This window comes from Rhamphochromis longiceps, linkage group LG10 (assembly GCF_057381845.1).
Source record: "Rhamphochromis longiceps isolate RC_006_pf linkage group LG10, R_longiceps_female_GT1.1, whole genome shotgun sequence".
Lineage (NCBI taxonomy): Eukaryota > Metazoa > Chordata > Actinopteri > Cichliformes > Cichlidae > Rhamphochromis > Rhamphochromis longiceps.
The window spans coordinates 33,716,217-33,736,078 of record NC_140566.1 but is presented as its reverse complement, the minus strand read 5'-3'; the positions used below and the strand labels follow the sequence as shown (position 1 = coordinate 33,736,078).

The following is a 19,862-nucleotide window of genomic DNA, read 5'->3' as shown; positions in this document are numbered from 1 at the left end:
TTGGTTCCCTCATGTCTCCATTTAGCCCTCGGTGTGTATCAATTTGTAGTCCTATCTAGGGATGGGTACCGGTATCCGGTGCCATGATGGCACCAGTTCTGACATAAACGGTAGTAACCAGACCGAAAAGCAGCGCACATTTCGGTGCTTTATTTTCCTGAGATGTCATGCACTTTGGATTCTAGCCAATCATTTTACGTTTCCGAGGATAGTAGGCGGGTCCAGGTACGTACGTTCTTTTAGAGCAGAGCTACAGATTAAAAATGCCCAAGGCGAAGCGGTCAAACGTCTGGCTGTACTTCACAGCAAAAGATGCAAACTCAGCAGCAACAAGTGCTTTAAGCTGATACTGTCAAAGGAGGTAACACCTCGAATCTGATGAAACACCTGGCGACGTGTAAGATAAGATAGAACTTTATTAATCCCTCGGGTGGGTTCCTCTGGGAAATTCGACTTCCAAAAAAAGCACAGCAACGACCGAAGTTACAGTTACAGAACTGTTATATATATATATATATATACACACACACACACACACACACACACACACACACATATATATAAATACAGAGACAAATATAAATAAAATATACAAAGGGGATAAATAGAATAAATAGGAATAAAAATAAAAATACAAGTGAATTGCACATTTCAAGTATTGAGTCTATTGCACTGTTGACTATTTACAAAAAGTATTGCACAAGGTATTGTACAGTGAGGTGAAGAGGCACTACAGCTTAGTTGTTCCCCCCTCCTTTGTCCTCCTGTCTCCCCTCCCTCTCCCCTCCAGAGAGGAGTTAAACAGTTTGATGGCGTGTGGGACAAAGGAGTTTTTAAGTCTGTTAGTTCTTGTCTTTGGGAGAAGCAACCTGTCACTGAACAGACTCTTCTGGTTGTTTATGGCCGTGTGCAGAGGATGCCCAGCATTGTCCATAATGTCCATCAGTTTCTTTAATGTCCTTTTCTCTGCCACTGTCACCAGAGTGTCCAGCTTCATGCCGACCACAGAGCTAGCCCTCCTGATCAGTTTCTCCAGCCTGGATGAGTCCTTCTTTGCTGTGCTGCTGTGTAGCGTTTTTTTAAAAGCCAAGAAATGCGCCGTATTTGATAGCTTGCTGCGAGACCTCACACCGTGCACATATTGGACCCGGAGTTAGCAACATCCCCCAAAAACCTGAAGAGGAGAGTCCTGGCCCCTAGCCCTGCCAGTGTAGCAGAAATGATGAGGATGATGCAGCAGCAGCAGCCGTTCTTCTCTGCGTGAGTAGCTTAATGTTGTTTGTGTGTAATTTACGTTGAGTAGGCTAACCACGTTATTACATTAATGCATGTAAGGTGAACTAGCAAACATCATCATAGCTACATGCGGCTGTCCTCTTGTTTGATGGCAGATGCTCCCTTCACCCTGGACAAAAAGGCTAAAATGACCAAAGAAAAAGTGGAAAACAGTTAAACATGAGAGGTTTTTGGACAAAGTTTGTGTTTTTTCCATTGTTTAAGCACTGCTTCCAGCCAAGAGTGATACCATATATGCCCCATAGCTGCAGAAAAGGCTAACATTGATATCTTTTTACAAAAAAACAGCTGAACATGAGAGGTTTTTGGACTAAGTTTGTGTTCTCTATTCTTTAAGCACTGGTTCGAGCACCGTTTCAAAAGTACCGGTTTGGTACTGGTATCAGATAAAACCTAAACAATACCCAACCCTGTTCCTATCCTTCTCCTTAGTCTGTTTCCGGTTGTGGATTTTATTTGGAATTCAGCCTCTGGCCTGGAAAAAAGGTTCACTCCTGTTTGTTTACGCCCTGCCTCAGTAATCCTTCCATCTGTGTTATATTAATAAACGTTTATTTTTTGGATCTTTTCACAAAGCACAGGAAGACGCGTCACAGATGAAGATGTTTTTATTTCACAAGGCATTTGTCACAAAGTTTAAAAGAATGATTGGAAGTTTTTACATGGAAAAATCTTTTCTTTTTCATATCAGAGACCCAGCTGACGTCAGCCGGTGACCATCAAAAGGGCAGTGCCAGCAGTTTGTGGTAAAGACGACACTGAAAACAACAAAACAGCGCGTTACAAAATGAATCCAAGCGTGCTCGTCTCTGTGGCTTTCTTGTACTCTGCACAGCGGAATCCAAACAACTCTGAAGGTAAACTGACCTTCAGCATTTCGCCTCTAATATCAGAGACGTGCTGGCCGAAGGTCACCGTGTGCTCTTTTGTAAGCGTTAATGCTCACAGTCCTCGAGGAGGAGGCAAGCTGTGAACAGTCTTCCTAAAAATCAGCACGGATAAAAGAAGAGAGGTCGTCGTGGGCTACAGACAGTTTCCCGGAGCCATGGCAACAGCAGCCTCGTACAATAGGTTGTTCGAGTGCAGCGAGAGGAGGAGAGATCGGGGATGAATGAAAGTGCGCCACGAGAGAGGGTAGTTAGGGCTGGAAATGAAGGCGATAGTAAGTCTGCATGAAAGGCAGGGCAGCCGCTGTGCTTACTGCTCGTTTGGATTCTCGTCCTCTGCCTCCTTTCCTTTCCTCCTGGTGTTGACTTCAATGTGACAGCAGAATTCCTCTGACTCGACAACAGCGCTTTGAAACAGTGTGTAATATGCCTACATAGCTGAAAGCCTCGGTCCTGGCAGAGTTAAGTGGCAGCTTTTGCCCACTGAGCTGCAAGGGGGAAATTAACTCCTGATGCCTCTCCAGCCCTAAAACCCTCTTTGGGCAATTAAATCTCTACTTGTAGCAGCGTTATGATACCAAATGTCCAGCTTTTTAGATGTTTATCCTTTTTCTGACAGGATTCGAGCCTAAACAGCAGTGCTCCGGCCCAGCAAGGGGAAGGCTGTTGGCATGCCACAGCTGGGCTCCAACCCCCTGAGTCCATGGACCCCCTGAAGCCCTTGCAACCCTCCTTGGAACCCCTGAATCCCTCCTTGAAGTCCCTGTATTCCACCTCTAAGTCCGTCATTATGAGTCCTCGGGTCTCTGCGGGGCATGGTAGCCATCGCGGCTGTAGCCTGAAGGGATCGGGTTGCAGGTGGGGTGAGGTTATTGTGGTTCAGATCCATGTTGGACAGGAGGTGACCCAAAGAGTCCCAGCGCTGAGACGAAGGCAGGCGTATCAGGGAGGAGTAGCCTCGGTCGGGGAACACGGTAGCCGCAGGAGGCTTGCTGGTCTCGGATGTGAACACCGGGGCGCGATCGTGAGGTTCCCTTAAAGACGGCGGTGCGGCTCGGAGAGGGGCGGGCTTCAGGTACGTTCCCCCCCGCGGGTCAGCCAAGACCTCGCAGTAAGGTGGAGGAGGATCATCCATCAGAACTGCCTCCTCGTAACAAGGCGGCTTCCCGAACACATCCGTGTCTGCAAGAACGAGAAAATGGGAGTTAGCATTACGGACCGATAAGCTATAAACTGCAGTTCCCCTAATGGCCACTGGAGGCTGTTTCCAAAAAGGAGTCAATCCTTATAGACTCCCACTTTAAAATGTCCAATCTCAGGCCAGAGCTGCTTAATTATACCCACAGCATAGTTTTAATTATTTTTATTCAGCATCGTTATGGATTAATCTAAGAATTACTTAATCAAAGCTCTTCTTCAGTCTTTTAGTTTAGCTCCATTCCTCTTGGGTGGAGCTGAACTAAACAGCAGGTAATGGAGTATTAGTATTAGTAGTAGTCTTTGTTTTCCAACTGAATCATTTAATCGAAACCTGGTGGCTTGCAGTGCAATAGCACCTGTCGTAAAAGGGAATCAGCTGCCTGAACTAACACTGTTCACATTTAAGTAACAGGCAGAAACTTTTAGATCACAGCTATTAATTAACACCATTGTGATGAGCTCAGTTATTTTGTGTTGTGTGTTTGTTGTCATCCCAAAGTGAAGTCTGTAGGACCAGGAAGAAAAACACTAATGAGCTTCTTCCCTGAAGCAGACCAGAGGGAAACCTCAGCTTTCACTGCAACACAGCATCCATTTATCATAATACATGCCTGATGCAGTGTGATACACTGGAATAAAGCCAATGTGCAGCACACACACACACACACACACACACACACACACACTTGTGATTACCGCACGCCCGCTGCGACACCTGTGACTGTGCTCGGCGGCAGGAACAAAAGCCATCACAGGACTTCTGCTCCGAGTTTGCGTTTCTTTCTTGTTTTACCAAATCTCTTTCCGTCTCTCTTACATCACTCACTCCTATTTCAGGTCCGCTTGTTCTCCAGCTTTCCGCCTCCCTCTCAAGACTTCATGAGTTCGAGCGGAGAAACTGCATTGCAGCACGTTGTGCAACAAGAGAAACACGAGCTGATGGCACACAGAGAAAGAAGAGGTGATGATTCTCCGGGCTGGTGTCAATGGTCTGAAGTTTGTATACATTAAGATTTAAAACCACTCTCTCTTTGATAAATCAGAGCGCACTCAGATATTCCCCCAATGCTACAAAATGCCAAAAAACTCACAACAAACCAGTCAGGAAACACAAATGTCAGATGAGGAAAGCAGCGATGATTCATCCGTCTGAGATTTCAATTTACTATTTACTACAGAGGAAACACTGCGTGTTGCTTATGTACACTTGGCAGTGCTGAGTGAGGGAAACATGGAGCCATTTCAGTTCATCTGTGGAAAACTGAGTTAAAGTTTCTCATTCAGCCCAGAGGGAGCTCGGAGTAGAGCCTATTCAGCACGGGCGGCCCTGATGTAGACCCAGAACTCGCTGGAAAGATTATAGATCACCAACACAGAGGCGCATTTGTCAGACGCCTCCTGTTTTGCCGTTACATCATGCGAGGTGTCCTTTAGCGTTCCTGCAGTTTTCAGATGTGCAACGTCTGAGATCCTTCCCAGACGCCTTAACGCCCACTCACATCACATGACAGGGTGGGGCTAGGTCTCACAATGGGTTCACCTGAAACGCTGGCTGACTGTGACTCACACCTGTCTTCACAAGTAGAGGATCATTAGGGGGTCCGTGACCCTCTCGGAGACACTCCCACAGGGCTTAAATCCACCAGTTGCTCTTAAAACTGAAGAAGCTTCTTGGACGAAACATCTATAACAAACAAGTCCAGACGCTTTTCTTTCCGAGCTCTCAGACTACGATGACCTGGATGACTGAGAACCTTCACAGACGATGTGCAACGCCCTGAAAAAGAGGTTGGCGGCTGGCGGCTGCACAGATTCCTGGATTAACAGTCAGGAAATTACATTTCAATACATCACAAAGGCTCATTAGTTAATCTGCAAGCCGAGCAGATAGAAAGGAAAAAAAATAAGTGTAAACACATCAAGTGCGGCTCCTGAAGACCATCGTTATACCGACGGCACTGTATGCAGCGGAGACTTGGAAATCAACTGCAAAGATCAACCGCCATCTTGACGTCTTCCAACAACGTTGTCTTCGACGGCTGCTCAAAATCACATATCGGGATCGCGTTACCAATGAAGAAGTATATCGCCGTGCGGGAGTAGAGCCGCTCCATGTCCAAGTCACCAAGCGTCGGTTCAGATTTGCCGGTCACATCCTTCGGCTACCGGACCCGAGACCTGCCCGTGTCGCAGTTCTGTGGAACCCGAAGAATGGAAAGAGACGGCGAGGAAGACCTAAAATAACATGGAGGAGGACTTTCCTTGAAGATTTACGTTCAGTCGAACTGTCATGGGATGAAGCAACAACTGCCGCGATAGACCGAGTTCGATGGCGTTCTCTTGTCGCCCGATGCGCCGATCGGCGCGGGAGGATCTAAGTCTAAGTCTAAGTAAACACATCAAGTAAGCCTCAGAAAAACAGCAGCGCAGCGGTCATTAAGTCAAACCGATGTGAAAAGTTCATACTTCCAACACAACACAATGTTTTTCACAGCTGAAACAAACTAAGGGGAGTTACTTGTTACTTGTTGCTAGAGCGTCACTTTGACCATTACAGGCATCAAAACTGATTCTGGCTCCTGCACTGAATATATTTATTTAAGGTTTAGAAGTCCACAAACTGAAGTAATCACGAGGCTGCACTTTGGAACACGTCTGACACTCGTCTGAGCCTGCAGAGATTTAATCACCGAGGATGAGAAGCTGCCTGTGGATCCGTGGAGATGATTGTAATTTGGTGAAATTGTCTGAAATACCGTAATTTGCTATTCTCCTCCTGATTTCCTTTCTTGCAGGATGCGCTCTGATTATGCTGCACAACAGGAAAGCGAGCTTTTAGATGGAGTTGAGAACGTCTCTGTCGGTTCACGCTTTGCAGCAACAGGTTCGTTTTTCCACATTGTTCTCGCTCCTAATTGGCTCGTTCACACCTGCTACTAATTGCACTGATGGACTCGTCTGTTTTACATTTGCGAGAATCTCAAATCTCTGCAGTGAAATGTTGACACGCAGGTTCAGCAGAAGCACCTGCACAGGTTTCTGCTGTGCTGCTTTCAGGGAACGCTGGGACATTAATCACGGTCAACACTCGGCTGAATGGTTTCAGCTGACGTGTGAGATAAGTGAAGGGAGCAGCTGTGTCTGCAGTGCGGCTGAAACAACAGAAAACAAAGTGCTGAACTGTTGTGGCTTTTAAGCGGCGTGTCTGCTACCTGACACAGATTACTTTGACATTTTCTGACATTCGAGAAAGAAGCAACTGGAGGTGGTTCTGCTGCAGAGAGCACAGCAAAGGGTACGATTCAGGAAAACCTGACCGGCAGCCGGCGAGAGCCGAGTCTATGTTTCAATGAATCGTCAGGAACAATCTAACCCTCAGGCTGCAAACACACATCAGTCGAACAGCAGATTTCTGGAGCTGAAAGCCATTTTTATATCCAAGCTGATGAATGTTGCCAGATCGTGATCAATATCTGTCGAATGTTGCACAAGCTGCCGTCCTCCTCTTTCAAACACGGAAGAAACTCGGCTCTTCAGACTGCTGCACCAAAAGCAACTGTGCGACTTCTTTAGCCAAGAAATCAACTATATTCTCACACACACACACACACACACACACACACACACACACACACACACACACACACACACACACACAGGTGTTATGTTTGGGATCGCTCAGTCTGTTTAATCATGTAGACACGATCAAGACAAGTTGCTGAAGTTCAAATGGAAACATCAAAATCAAAAAGGTGATTTGATCGACTTTGTCAGACGAGCTGGTCTGAGTCTGTAAGGTTTTTTAGAGAATGGCGGCAGTTCTTCGGGTGACAATAGATTGTTGATGGCAGGAGTCAGAGAAGAATGGCAAGATTGCAACAGTAACTTTGACAATCACTGGTTTGAACCACAGTCTACAGAAGAGAATCCCTGAATCCACAACCTACGAAGCAGATGGGCTACAGCGGCAGAAGAGTACGCCGGGCGTCAGTCCTGTCAGCTAAGAACAGCAAACTGATGCTACGAGTCACACGAGCTCACAAAAATCGCACAACAGATGGCTGGAGAGACGTTTCCTGTTCGGGTGAGTCTAGATTTCATCCAACATTCAGATGGCATTGTCTGAATTTGGTGTAAACATCATGAAAGCATGAAGGTATCCTGACTTGTTTTCGAGCCCTCAATGCTGAGCATTGTTTAAGCACCACAGCTTAGCTGACCACATCCATCATCTGATGGGTGCTTCAGCTGGGATAACACACCGTGTTGCTTAAATCATCTCATATTAGAGCAACAGAGGGGAAAAAATAAACTTTCAGGGGTGAATTTGAAGTTCATGAAGTTAAAAAGACTTTTTCTGTGAAACTGGCTCAATCTGTAAGCCAGTGACGAACCATGACATGAAAAGTGACTAAAATAGGAATGATTAATTGTTTTTTTGTTTTTTTTGTCACAATCTAACAGCCAGGGGTCAAAACACATCCAATTACTTTTCCACAAGAAGTGAGAACTGACAAGAAATGCTGCCATAAATACACTAATCAGAGAAAGGAAGAGAGGAGGAGGCAGGGCCAGAAAAAGCTGACGAAGGCTCTGAGAGAACCGCTTCAGCTGGAAAGTCCTCCAAAATCTGTCCACCACGCGAGTGTTGTACTGCGATCACTGACGAGTGTACCGCTAATTTGGGTTTGTAGGCATCACCCTGAGAGGTAACAGCAGCTGTATGCAAGATCCCCACTGCAGGGAAAAGGGAAACACCACCTGGGTCTGGGTGCAGTTCCCCCTCCAGGGGCAAGGGCACCTAGACCCGGTTCGTAGAGTACGCTTGGGGAGTGTGATCGTGTGTACAGCGTCTCTTTATGTCTGTCTCCACGTTGGTTGAGTGTGGAGTAAGTGCATATGAGAGCATGAGGGTGGGAATGGATGTTTGTGTCTGTGTGTGCCTGTATGTCTGTGTCTATATGTCAGGTTGGGTGTCAGGCGCCACCTCTCTGGGGACATCTCAGTCCCCCCCCCCACACACACACACAAACTACACCCTTTTTGGCTCCTACCTCAAAGCACACTGTGTGCTGTTGATCTTACGTGCTGCACAATAATGTTTAACATTTAGTATTTACTGTCATATTCCCATAGATCATCGTGATGTTGTTTATTGTGTTGCTCTTGTCTTCTTCTGCTTGTTTTCTTTTTTTCTCAACAGGTGATCCAGGAAAAGACAAAGAGGGAAAAGAAAAAGACAAAGGTGATGAAGCAGATTTTCATTCTCTTTTCTCCTTTTTCTTTCCCTCTCCTTCTGTTAACTTTCTTCTGAACTTTTCTTCTTGTTTTTCTTTCCCGTCCCCGAGTCCAGTCTGGCCTGATTACAATAACTTAGAATAAAAATAACTAATAAAGATCAAATAAACTATGACAATCAAGTGGACCAGTATAGCAAAAGGCCCACTTGGGAAAGTAAATCTGTTCTTGGCCTTCAGACAATAATTCTGATGGCTACAGTGCCAGACAGGACACACACACACACACACACACACACACACACACACACACACACACACACACACACACACACACACACACACACACAAAAGAAGCTGTATGCAAGATAAAACCTATTGGATGGCGTTAAGAACATTTTATCCATTAACACGTTTTCACAGGTATGCTGTAGTGCCTGAAAAATGACCCACGCCCACACCCGTCAGCAGCAACCCACATACCAACCAACAGCCTGTTTATAGCCACCACAGCAAACAGCAGCGCTGGAAACCTGCAGCTGTTTGGTGAACTGTTGCCATGAAACGGGCCTTACTCATCACTGCAAATGTGTTTGTTTATACCTGGCCAGAGTCCATCAAACATGGCTCACAGATACCTGCAAGATCAGGTTACTATTGTTTCTCAGCTCTGCACTAACTCCCCTATCAACACGCCAGCTGTAAACAACACCAGCAGCTGTCAGGACGGCTTTAAATACCCAGCGAACGCTCAGCAGGACGTCAGCAGAAACACGCGGGGCTGATGTTTCCACCGGAGGGTCGGACGTGTCCGAAGCTGAAAGCGCTCACAGGATTAAGCTAATGGGAACCACGGTGGCATCCATTAGACAAAACTGACCCAGTTCAGCTGCTGTGCCTAAACCATCAAAGCTAACAATAAGAACCTTTGACTGAGGGCATTCATTCATTTCTGATCTTTGGATGATTTTCCTGTTAAACTCGAGTCTCCATCAACAGCTTTACTTTGACAATTTTGTTTCCAGCTAATGAGGAAGATGTTGAGGATTATAAATGAGTCAGAAAAGGAAGAAGGATTTGTAGTTTTCCTTCCTTAACACGGCTTCCCTTTAAAAAAAAGAAGGAAAAATCCCAAAAGCCTCGTTTATTTTAATGGAAAACCTTTTTTGATTTTTGCAACTAATCCTGTGAGTTTAACAAAAATTATCATTTGGTTCATTCATGATTTGTCTACATCATCACTATGATGACAACCACAGAAAGCTTAGTTACTGTCGCCATCAATGAATGAACTGACACGTTTAGACCAAAACTAGAACACGCTAAATTTATGAACCAAAACCTAAAAGGAAAAAAATATTTTCAAAGGGAAAAAAGATTTTTAAATGAAAAAACAAATTTAAAGACAAAATCTGAAGAAAATTTCTAAATCGGCAAAATCATCACCATTGGGTACATTAGGTATGACAGTGACACTCTTGTTTCTATTGGTTTACAATGTACTCACAATTCGAAGTTTTTAACTCCGGGTCCGAGCTGGCCGAGTGAGATCTCGAGGGAGAACAAAGGGAAGCGAGCCGGCGTCAGGAACAGGCTGAGAGCTCGTGCACACCGCACACCTCTGCCTAGCATCCTGCTCGCCAACGTCCAGTCACTGGAGAACAAGCTTGACGACCTCAGGGCCAGGATAAAGTTCCAGAGAGACATTCGGGACTGCAATCTCCTCTGCTTCACCGAGACATGGCTGAACCCAGCGGTGCCGGACCACGCCATCCAGCCGGCCGAGTTCTTCTCGGTTCACCGCATGGACAGGACACGGGACTCGGGGAAGTCAAGGGGAGGCGGCGTGTGTTTAATGGTGAACAACAACTGGTGCAACAGTGCGAACGTTGTTCCTCTCACACGCTCCTGCACACCAAATCTGGAACTACTGTCCATCATGTGTCGTCCTTTTTATCTACCTCGGGAATTTACATCGGTCATTGTAAGTGCCGTTTATATTCCACCACAAGCGGACACGGTCACCGCCTTATGCGAGCTGCATGAGGCACTCACACAGCACCAGACACAACACCGGGACGCTGCGCTTATTGTGACGGGGGACTTTAATAGCGCCAACCTCAAACGCGCAGCGCCGAACTTTTATCAACACATCACCTGCCCCACCAGGGGTGAAAGGACACTGGACCACTGCTACACTACGGTCAAGGACGGCTACAAGGCACAATCCCGCCCCCCGTTTGGCAAATCTGATCACGCCGCCATCTTCCTCATGCCAAAATACAAACAAAGGCTAAAACAGGAAGTTCCGGTTCAGAGGAAGGTCGCGCGCTGGACGGATCAATCGGTGGCCGCGTTACAGGACGCACTCGATGACGCAGACTGGGGCATGTTCAGAAACAGCTCCGACGATGACGTCAACGTGTTTACGGAAGCGGTTGTGGGATTCATCGGGAAACTAGCGGATGATACCGTGGAGACAAAGACTATCACAACGTTTCCCAACCAGAAGCCGTGGGTGGATAAAACCATCCGCGACGCTCTGAGATCCCGCACCGCTGCCTACAACACGGGACTCATGACGGGGGACATGGACCCGTACAAAGCCGCGTCATATAACGTGCGGAGGGCGGTGAAAGAGGCGAAGCAGCGCTACGGGAGGAAACTAGAGTCACAACTCCAACAGAGTGACTCTAGGAGCCTGTGGCGGGGACTAAGGACAATAACGGACTATAAAGCACCAACAACCGGTATGACGAACGCGGCCGTGACTCTGGCAGACGAGCTGAACACTTTCTATGCTCGCTTCGAGGCTGCAGCTAAGGTCTCCAACAATGCTAGTGTTAGCGGCGCTAACGGCTGCAGACAGGAAGATACTGCCAGCACCGGAAACGTGCTCGTCATCTCCGAGCATGAAGTAAGGAGAGCCTTCAAGAGAGTGAACACCAGGAAAGCAGCAGGACCAGACGGCATCTCAGGTTGTATCCTCAGAGACTGCACATACCAGCTAGCTCCTGTGTTCACTGAGATATTCAACATCTCTTTATCTCAGTCGGTGATCCCCACATGCTTCAAAGAGTCCATCATTGTTCCTGTCCCGAAGAAACCCCACCCTGCTTCTCTCAATGACTATCGCCCTGTAGCCCTCACCTCAGTAGTGATGAAGTGCTTTGAACGCCTGGTCAGAGACTTCATCATTTCTTCACTACCAGACACACTGGACCCACTACAGTTCGCTTACCGTCCAAATCGTTCCACAGACGATGCCATCTCTCATCTCCTCCACACATCACTCACTCACTTGGACACTAGAAGGGGGAATTATGTTAAAATGCTCTTCATAGACTACAGCTCTGCATTTAACACCATAATTCCCTCCACACTCACCACCAAGCTGGAGCATCTGGGACTCAGCTCATCTATGTGTCAGTGGATCTCCAACTTCCTAACTGGCAGACCACAGGCAGTAAGGATGGGCGGACATGTCTCAGCCTCCACCACTCTCAGCACTGGAGCCCCCCAGGGGTGTGTTCTGAGCCCCCTGCTGTACTCTTTGTACACATATGACTGTGTGGCCACTACCAGCTCCACCACCATCATCAAGTTTGCTGACGACACCGTCGTGGTGGGCCTGATCTCTGATAACAACGAGACGGCCTACCTGAAGGAGATTAGGAATCTGGAGAACTGGTGCCAGAGGAACAACCTCCTTCTAAACGTCAGTAAGACAAAGGAGCTGATAGTGGACTTCAGCACTAAGCAGGAGAGGAACTACCAGACCCCCGTCATCAACGAGTGCCCAGTGGAGAGAGTGGACAGCTTCAAATACCTCGGAGTTCACATCACGCAGGACCTGTCATGGTCCTGTCACATCAACACCGTGGTGAAAAAGGCCCGACAGCGTCTCTACCACCTCAGACGCTTGAGAGACTTCCAACTGCCCTCCAAGGTGCTCAGGAACTTTTACTCGTGCACCATAGAGAGCATCCTGACGGGAAACATCTTAACCTGGTTCGGGAACAGCACCATGCAGGACAGACGAGCTCTACAGAGGGTTGTGCGGTCAGCTGAGCGCACCATCCGCTCCGAGCTCCCTGACCTGCACTCAATCTACAGCAGGCGGTGCCGGACCAAGGCCAGGAAGATGGTGAAGGACCTCAGCCATCCCAACAACAGACTGTTCTCTCTGCTGAGGTCAGGAAAGCGATTCCGCTCCCTGAAGACCAACACAGAGAGACTGAGGAGGAGCTTCTTCCCGCAGGCGATACGGTCTCTCAATCACACCACCACACAGTACTGACCCACACATATGGTTCTTACACACACACTGGACTTTCTGGACTTTGGTTTTGCACAACACTGGTCACTATATTCTTCATTTCCGGTTAATACTTGTACAGCTGCTGTTATTGTGTATATATTTATTTATATTTAGATTTCTTCATACATTCTTATATAGTTCTATATTGTGTATTTTGTTGTACAGTTATTTTATTTTCAACTTTAATTTATATATTTTATCTTATTCTTCCCAGTTAAATTTACCCTTCATTCTAATTTGTGTTGTACAGTTATTTCATTTTTAACCTTAATTTATATTTTATTCCTTCCTAGTTAAATTTACCCTTTTTAATTTTTCATATTTATTTCCTATCTTATTCATAGCCTTTTCCTTTTTTGTTTTCTTTAGGTCACGAGCAGTTGTCCAAGCATTTCACTACATATCGTACTGTGTATGACTGTGTACGTGACAAATAAAATTTGAATTTGATTTGAATTTGATTTGATTTGAATTTGATTTGATTTGAAAATGCAAGAAAAAAAACTAGTCAATGTGAAAATCCTTTGACCTCTGACCTTTAAGCTACTGGGATTCGAAGTCATCTGAGATTGTTAGTAGATGCATCTATGGTATCGATTTAAAAACCCCGCGTGACCTAGTTCTTCAGTTATATTGACAAACTGCTCACACCGCCCGCCCGGCAGGGTGACAACTGAACCCCATCAGCCTTTTACGGGTGATGGGAAACAACAAACGTTTAAAAGGGGGAAAAAGAAAAAGCGCAATTTATGATGGGGAAAAACAACAACAACAACAACAACACCTTTAAAAAAAAATACTGCAAAATTTACAAGGAAGTGTTAAATTTAAGAAGAAAAACCACAAATTTATGATGAAAAAAATTAAAGTGATAAAATAGTAAATTCATAAAGGATCAACCAGCTAAATTGAAGGATGAATAAATACAATTTTCAAGGGAAACAAATTGGTAAATTTGCAAGACAAACACTGGGGAAGCTACAAGAACGGAGAAGATCTGCAAATCCAAGAAGAAAGTGCTTATTCTGTGAGGGAAAACTGTCAAATCCAAGAGGAGAAATTCTGCATTTAAAAGGAAAACTGGTGACTGAGAGGAATCCTGCCACATGCAGCAGGAAAAAGGCCAAATTTTTATTAACAAAACTGAAAGTCAGGGAGAGATGTTTCTTTGAAGGCTGTTACTAGAACATCATAAGCACCTCTTTCTGTTCATATTTTTAACCCAGTAAATAAACTCTTAACTGGTTTTCATCATGAGTCTCGTCCACCTGGACAAACACAGATTAATAACAGCTCATTTTAAGAAAACCATCTGCCGCTCGCTTTGCTCTCACATAGTCTCATCTTCTGTGTTTTTAGCAGATACCCAGTAACGCTATCAGCGGCTGCTTCACACAGCGCTGCAAATGGACCGAAACTGTTTGCTGAAAGAGGCTAAAAAAAGCTTCTTTCCACTTTGCTGTAAAACCTGCTTTTACCACCTCCTCTGTTGGTGAAGTCGACTGAAACAGCTCCTCTCGGGTCTCAGCTGCCGAGCACCTGCTTCGCTTTCAGCCCTGCTGCTGCCTGGATACTAAACCTCTTCATCAGTCTGCTTTGAGGCCAAGACTCCAGCGATCTTTTGTTTCATCCTGTACTGTCTGTCTCCGCTCATTAATCGTCTTTGAGAGCAGCTGATGCTCTTTTACCCCTTTCCCTTTAATTCCTATTCTTCTGTAGATGCTTGTTCGTTTTGTTCCTCTGTCATAAAGCAAGCTGCTCATTACGCACATTGTTTTCACTCTATAGACCATTGAGATTTTCCTGCCTTAGAAAAGAAAATCAAGAACAGAAATGGGAGTATTCTCACACAACCATGACGCCAAAATAAAAAAAATAATTTTAAAAATATTCAATTTAACTGGAAGTTAAATTCACATCTTCGAGAGAAAACCTGGGAAGCAACCACAGGGAGAACAGGGAACACTTTTAGCCTTTTTTTCATCTCTTGGATCTGCATGATGTCACAGAGTGAATAGTCCTTGTATGGTTATATCAGGCACAGAAGCCACACCCCTCTGCTGTTCTAAATTTCTGCTTATGACGGGCATAAGCAAATTTTTTTAAATTTTTTTTTTAGAAAACATGTCAGTGTGAAAACAAAATAATCTGTGGACAACACACCAAAGCTAGCGGTGACGCTTTAACCCCAATGTTAGATTTTGACATCAAGGTCTCAGTTTTTCTTGTCCGCATGCAAACGCAGAAACAGTTTTCTAACATCTTTACCTGCACAGGAGTTTTTAAAGCTCAGTCTTCAGTGGAAACACCCGTGTACGTGTGGATGTAGCCTGCAGAGTATTACTTTGAGCTGCCACTCATGAAATGCTCCTCGGGTACAGCGAGAGGACAGAAATATAAAGCAGCATAACTCACATACTGCAAATTACATGTAGTATGTGGGTTTATTAAGACCTGAGCAACATTTTTCCTGTGCGGGCTTTAATCCGTGCGAGGCAGTTTCATTAAGAACGGGGAGTTTCACAGTCTCGGTGATTACAGTGATTCTTTGCGAAGCTGCACCTCTCGGCCTCTGAGTGTCTCCTCCTTCTAATCACTCTTATTTTATTGTTACTCCGTCACCGCATGGCCTCCGCGGCTGTTGCCTACGCCTCAGCGGCAGCTGTCACCATGACACCATGCGGGGGAACGCAGGCCAGCATGGAGGGAGGGAGGTGGAAGCTAGGAACTAAACTGGGAACTATAAGAAACGCTCCTGCACTTTGCTTCTCTGTCTGCATCGCATCAGTTTTGTCTTTCCTGTTGAGCTGAGCTCAAACAACGAGGCGTAAGTATGAAAAACAGCTTGTAAATACAGATCAAACACGGCGTGACAGGTTTGGTTATTTGCTCAGCAGCAGAGACGAGTTCTGCTTCAGAAAGTGAGTCAAGTTTACAGAAGAGACTAATAAATGCAGGAGGAGGTATTATGAATGCTGAGTGCAGCTCTGCTCTCCGTGGAAACTCTAATAAGCAGTTGTGGATCTGAAGAGCTTGAAGCTGGATTTTTCAGGTTATTCCTGTGAGGATGTCTGATGGCTGAGAGTAAAATGTCTAAATCACGAACACGGTGCATGGGCACGAGCTTGTGGATCGTGAAGCTGCGGCAGGATTACCTCAAGTCCATTTTTGTCTTAAATTTGTACTGCACTTATAAAATGTTCAACACAATATGCTCATTGAACTTCTCATGCTTAGCTCGCTATAACTGCCTTTTCCATACTTCATGCCCCCATTAATTGTGTAATCTATTGCACAAATAACTTTTTGTGCTGTCAGAGTTAATCTCGTTAAAATGACGTTAACGCCATAACCGCATTAACGCGGCAAATCTCCGTTAGCGAGTTAACGAGGATCGCTGCGTGCGTGGGGCTGGACGGCGCTAACGCGTTAAGGAGCTAACCGCGCTAACGTGTTGACCCTGTGCAGCCCCACGATTAACGCTGACAGCGCTAAATATTTTCTAAACTTTAATTTCAATGATGTACAATTTAAAATTAGTTCTCATAAATGTGAAGCAAGTTTCTGCTGCAGGTCTCAGTCGCACTGACAGCTTGGCCAGAGTTCATAAAGCTGTGACAGTGTGCGTGGAGAAGTCGGAAGACTGAATTACATCCATGAACTCTTTGTTTAACAGCTGATTAAATACTAGGATGTCACCAAACTCCATATTATTTGTTCGATACCACTGAAAACTACAGAAAAGACCAAGATCACAAACACAGTCAGAGGTTCGGCCGAGCAGGCAGCTGTCAGAGACACACCTCTGTTTGTGGCTGTAAATTAAGGATTTCTAACACGGAGGTTTTATGGCGATCAACTCACTTTTGCTTTAAGTGGCCATTAGAGGAACTGCAGTTTTTGAAACCTGAGGTTGCGTCTTAGCTCGCGAGCGTTTTGTCGCCTGTGAAATAAAATGATTACCTGGCATGCTGACCCAGGTCGCTTGAGGCAATGGATGGGGAACAGGTAGCGGAAGAGGAGGCGACAGAGTCTGAGGAGGGCTGAACTGTGGCGGCTCTCTGGGCAGCTGTGGAGGCTGTTGCGGTGGTGGTGGTGGAGGAGCAGCAGGTGGGTACCCGGCGGGGTGGCAGCTGAGCGGCTCCATCTCTACAGTACGCAGACACTGCTCCCTCAGCCTCTCCTCGCGCCGGCGCTTCAGCCGGCGCTGCAGGAAGCTGCAGAAACAGCAAAGCATGACGACGAGGGCCCAGACCAACCAGAAGCCAGCAAAACAGGCCAGGAAGGTGTAAGTGCCCTGCGACATCACCATGGCGGTGACGGGATGCGCAGCGAGTTCCCCCCAAGACAGGAAGAGAGGATTTCAGATGGGCGGGTTCAGCGGTCGTCTTGAAACTCAGCAGATCACTTTCGTTCAGAAAGACAAAGGAGAGCGACTTAAACACGGGTCGAGTCACAATCCTTCGCCAAACATCAGGTGGCTTCAAGTTTCTTATTTAAATGTTAAAGAAAAGTGTGTCAAGACCCTTCAAGCTCCTGCCTGAAGAAGTTACAAATCACGGGAGGAAAAAAGATTAAAAAAAGAAAAATCCAGTAGAATTCAGTAAAACTGAAGCTTTTCTGAAACACAGCAGTCACATGGCTCAATATTTAGCCACGCTCGTTACGCTTATAAAAGGCTGGCAGGTGATAAAAGCTTCGACAATAAGACGTATAATCGCACACATTAGTGTCCTAATTACATAAGATCACTTATAGATAAAATAAATCAGAGAAACTTACAGAAGAAAGCAGACGGAAAATTTAGATTTTTGTTCTGCATCAGCACCAAAGTCATTAAAAAAAAAGTATAAATAAATCTTTGTGCTTTAAAAAATAAAAATACTGAACATAAACATCAGTAATCAAAACCGTCTTCGTCTCTGTTTGTGAGTCTCCTCCATCCGTCCAGATGTTTCAGATGATAACCCTCTGCTGCCTGAAATACGCCTCATTTAGATGGAAATCTGTGTGGATCCCACACAGTCACACACTGTTATTCCAAATGACTACAGATGAACTCCCCGGTGTTTCCACTGCAGCAAACCTCCATTTAAATTCTCCGAAAGGCTCGAGCAGCCTGCTTTCAATAATCCACCCTCTCAGGAAGCTTCTCCTTCGTTCCTGCTGGAGGATAAAGTTGTAACGGTTCCGTCATTGTCACATTTTGAAGCTGATTCTAGAACTAAACCAAGCGGAGAACCGAGGCAACATCCGGTCAGAAGCACCAAAAAGAAATGTCTTTGTTCACGTGAAGTCAAACAGCTGGTCCCTTCGGGGCCGGGGGTCCTCAGATTTCTTCCCCTTCAGATCACAGCTGGACTCCTCGGCCTCACGCCGCCCTGCAAAGACACACAGGAGGCCTTCGTCAGGACAAAATCAGGCAACATTTTCCACACAGTGAGAACCGAGAGCAGGAAAAACAGCACTGAGGCTGGGCCGTTATAAATGTCAGCTGTTCATGCAGGATATAACACCAACATCGGGGGTCCAAGTATCAGTTTCACACTTCAGAGAAGAAAAGACTTTCACAGAGGTGACATATGCAGAACGAGACAGGATCACTGGGAGTCGAATAAACACGTCAAATAGAGAATTAATTTATTACTTCAGTGTAAATCAGAAGACTGTAACAGACCTTCAAAAGCACCTCAGCGATAAACATGAAAACAAATGTTTAAATTCTGGTGACTTTCTACATGAGTATTTAAAAAAAATGAGAACGTCACAAATTTAATATTAACACAAAAGTTCATCTGGATTTGGCACACGGTGTAGTGATGGTAAATTCGATTCTTTTTACTGAATCGAGTTTGAATGAGTCACTCACCAAAGTGAACCGGGTTTTTTGAGTCATTTGAGTCACTGAGTCAGTTGCCCAGAGAGTGCAAAAAATGTACATTTTCACTCAAACTTAATTTATTTCTCTTTTCGTGTAAATCCTACGGCTAAGATGAGTGATTGAAAAAGAAAAACAACTGTTTTTATAGATCAAAAAAGAGCAAAAAAACATTTATTTTATTTATTTTTATTTTATTTGTATTTTCCTCAAATGTGTCAAATATATATTTTTATACATATTTAAATGTCCTTTGAGCTGTGAGCCAGGGGGCGGTAATGCGCCTTAACATTGGTTGCCAACCAAGAAGAAGAAGAAGCTGTGAGCCAGGAGTGATATCTTATAATAAATAACAAATATAATATCACTGATTCGTTTATGCTATGATTCAGAACAGGAGGGATGGGGTGAGTAACTCAGCTAACATGCTAACAGCATGTTAGCTGAGAGAAGCTGGACCGTTACATGCTGTTAGCATGTTAGCTGAGCGATGCTACTGTGAACCAAGGAGCTATCCGGTCGTTAAGTCTGACGTCACTAGCCGTGTCTGGGCCTAAACTCCGCTGCAGGTCCATATATCAAACGATCACTATGGCATTACTGAGAGTTGAAAGACTGTCTAAAGTCTTTCATCTTTAATAAAATGATCAGCGTTCTGCTCTACCAGGTGTAACAATTGAGTTTAACATCCAGGCATCCATGAAAACAGAATTTATGACATTTAATGGAGTTAGAAGTTAGCAGGGAGTTAGCTCGCTAGCTTCTATCTAAATACAATATAGCATGTCCTGACTGCGGGGTTTTGGAAACAAATTAAAATGTACAGCTCTGTTATCACTTCCAGCATAAATGAAGACAGAAAACTAAACAGCAGTGACGTTTGTAGGGTTACTGAAGTTTGGCTAGCTGGTATATAATGATGTGCTACGTGACCGCTAGCGACACAGCTATGTTAGCATAATATAAACAAGCTAACTTTTTTTCCACTCGATAAAAGTTAACGTGAGTGTTCTCGGTGGTCAGGAACAAATGTAATCGCATAG

At 45.2% G+C, this 19,862-nt stretch overlaps 1 protein-coding gene across 1 annotated transcript in view; it reads right to left on the bottom strand.

Moving 5' to 3' along the window:
• Positions 1–1,886: 1,886 nt before the first annotated feature.
• Positions 1,887–19,862, bottom strand: part of prr7 (proline rich 7 (synaptic)) — a 32,918-nt gene continuing 14,942 nt past the window's right edge. Inside the window, exons 3-5 of the mRNA XM_085421343.1 lie at positions 17,724–18,322; positions 16,905–17,348; positions 1,887–3,365 (exon numbers count right to left, since the gene is read on the bottom strand). Of these exons, the coding sequence (XP_085277469.1) occupies positions 2,812–3,365; positions 16,905–17,253 (903 nt within the window). The 5' untranslated portion in view covers positions 17,254–17,348; positions 17,724–18,322 and the 3' untranslated portion in view covers positions 1,887–2,811. The remainder of the gene's footprint in view (positions 3,366–16,904; positions 17,349–17,723; positions 18,323–19,862) is intronic.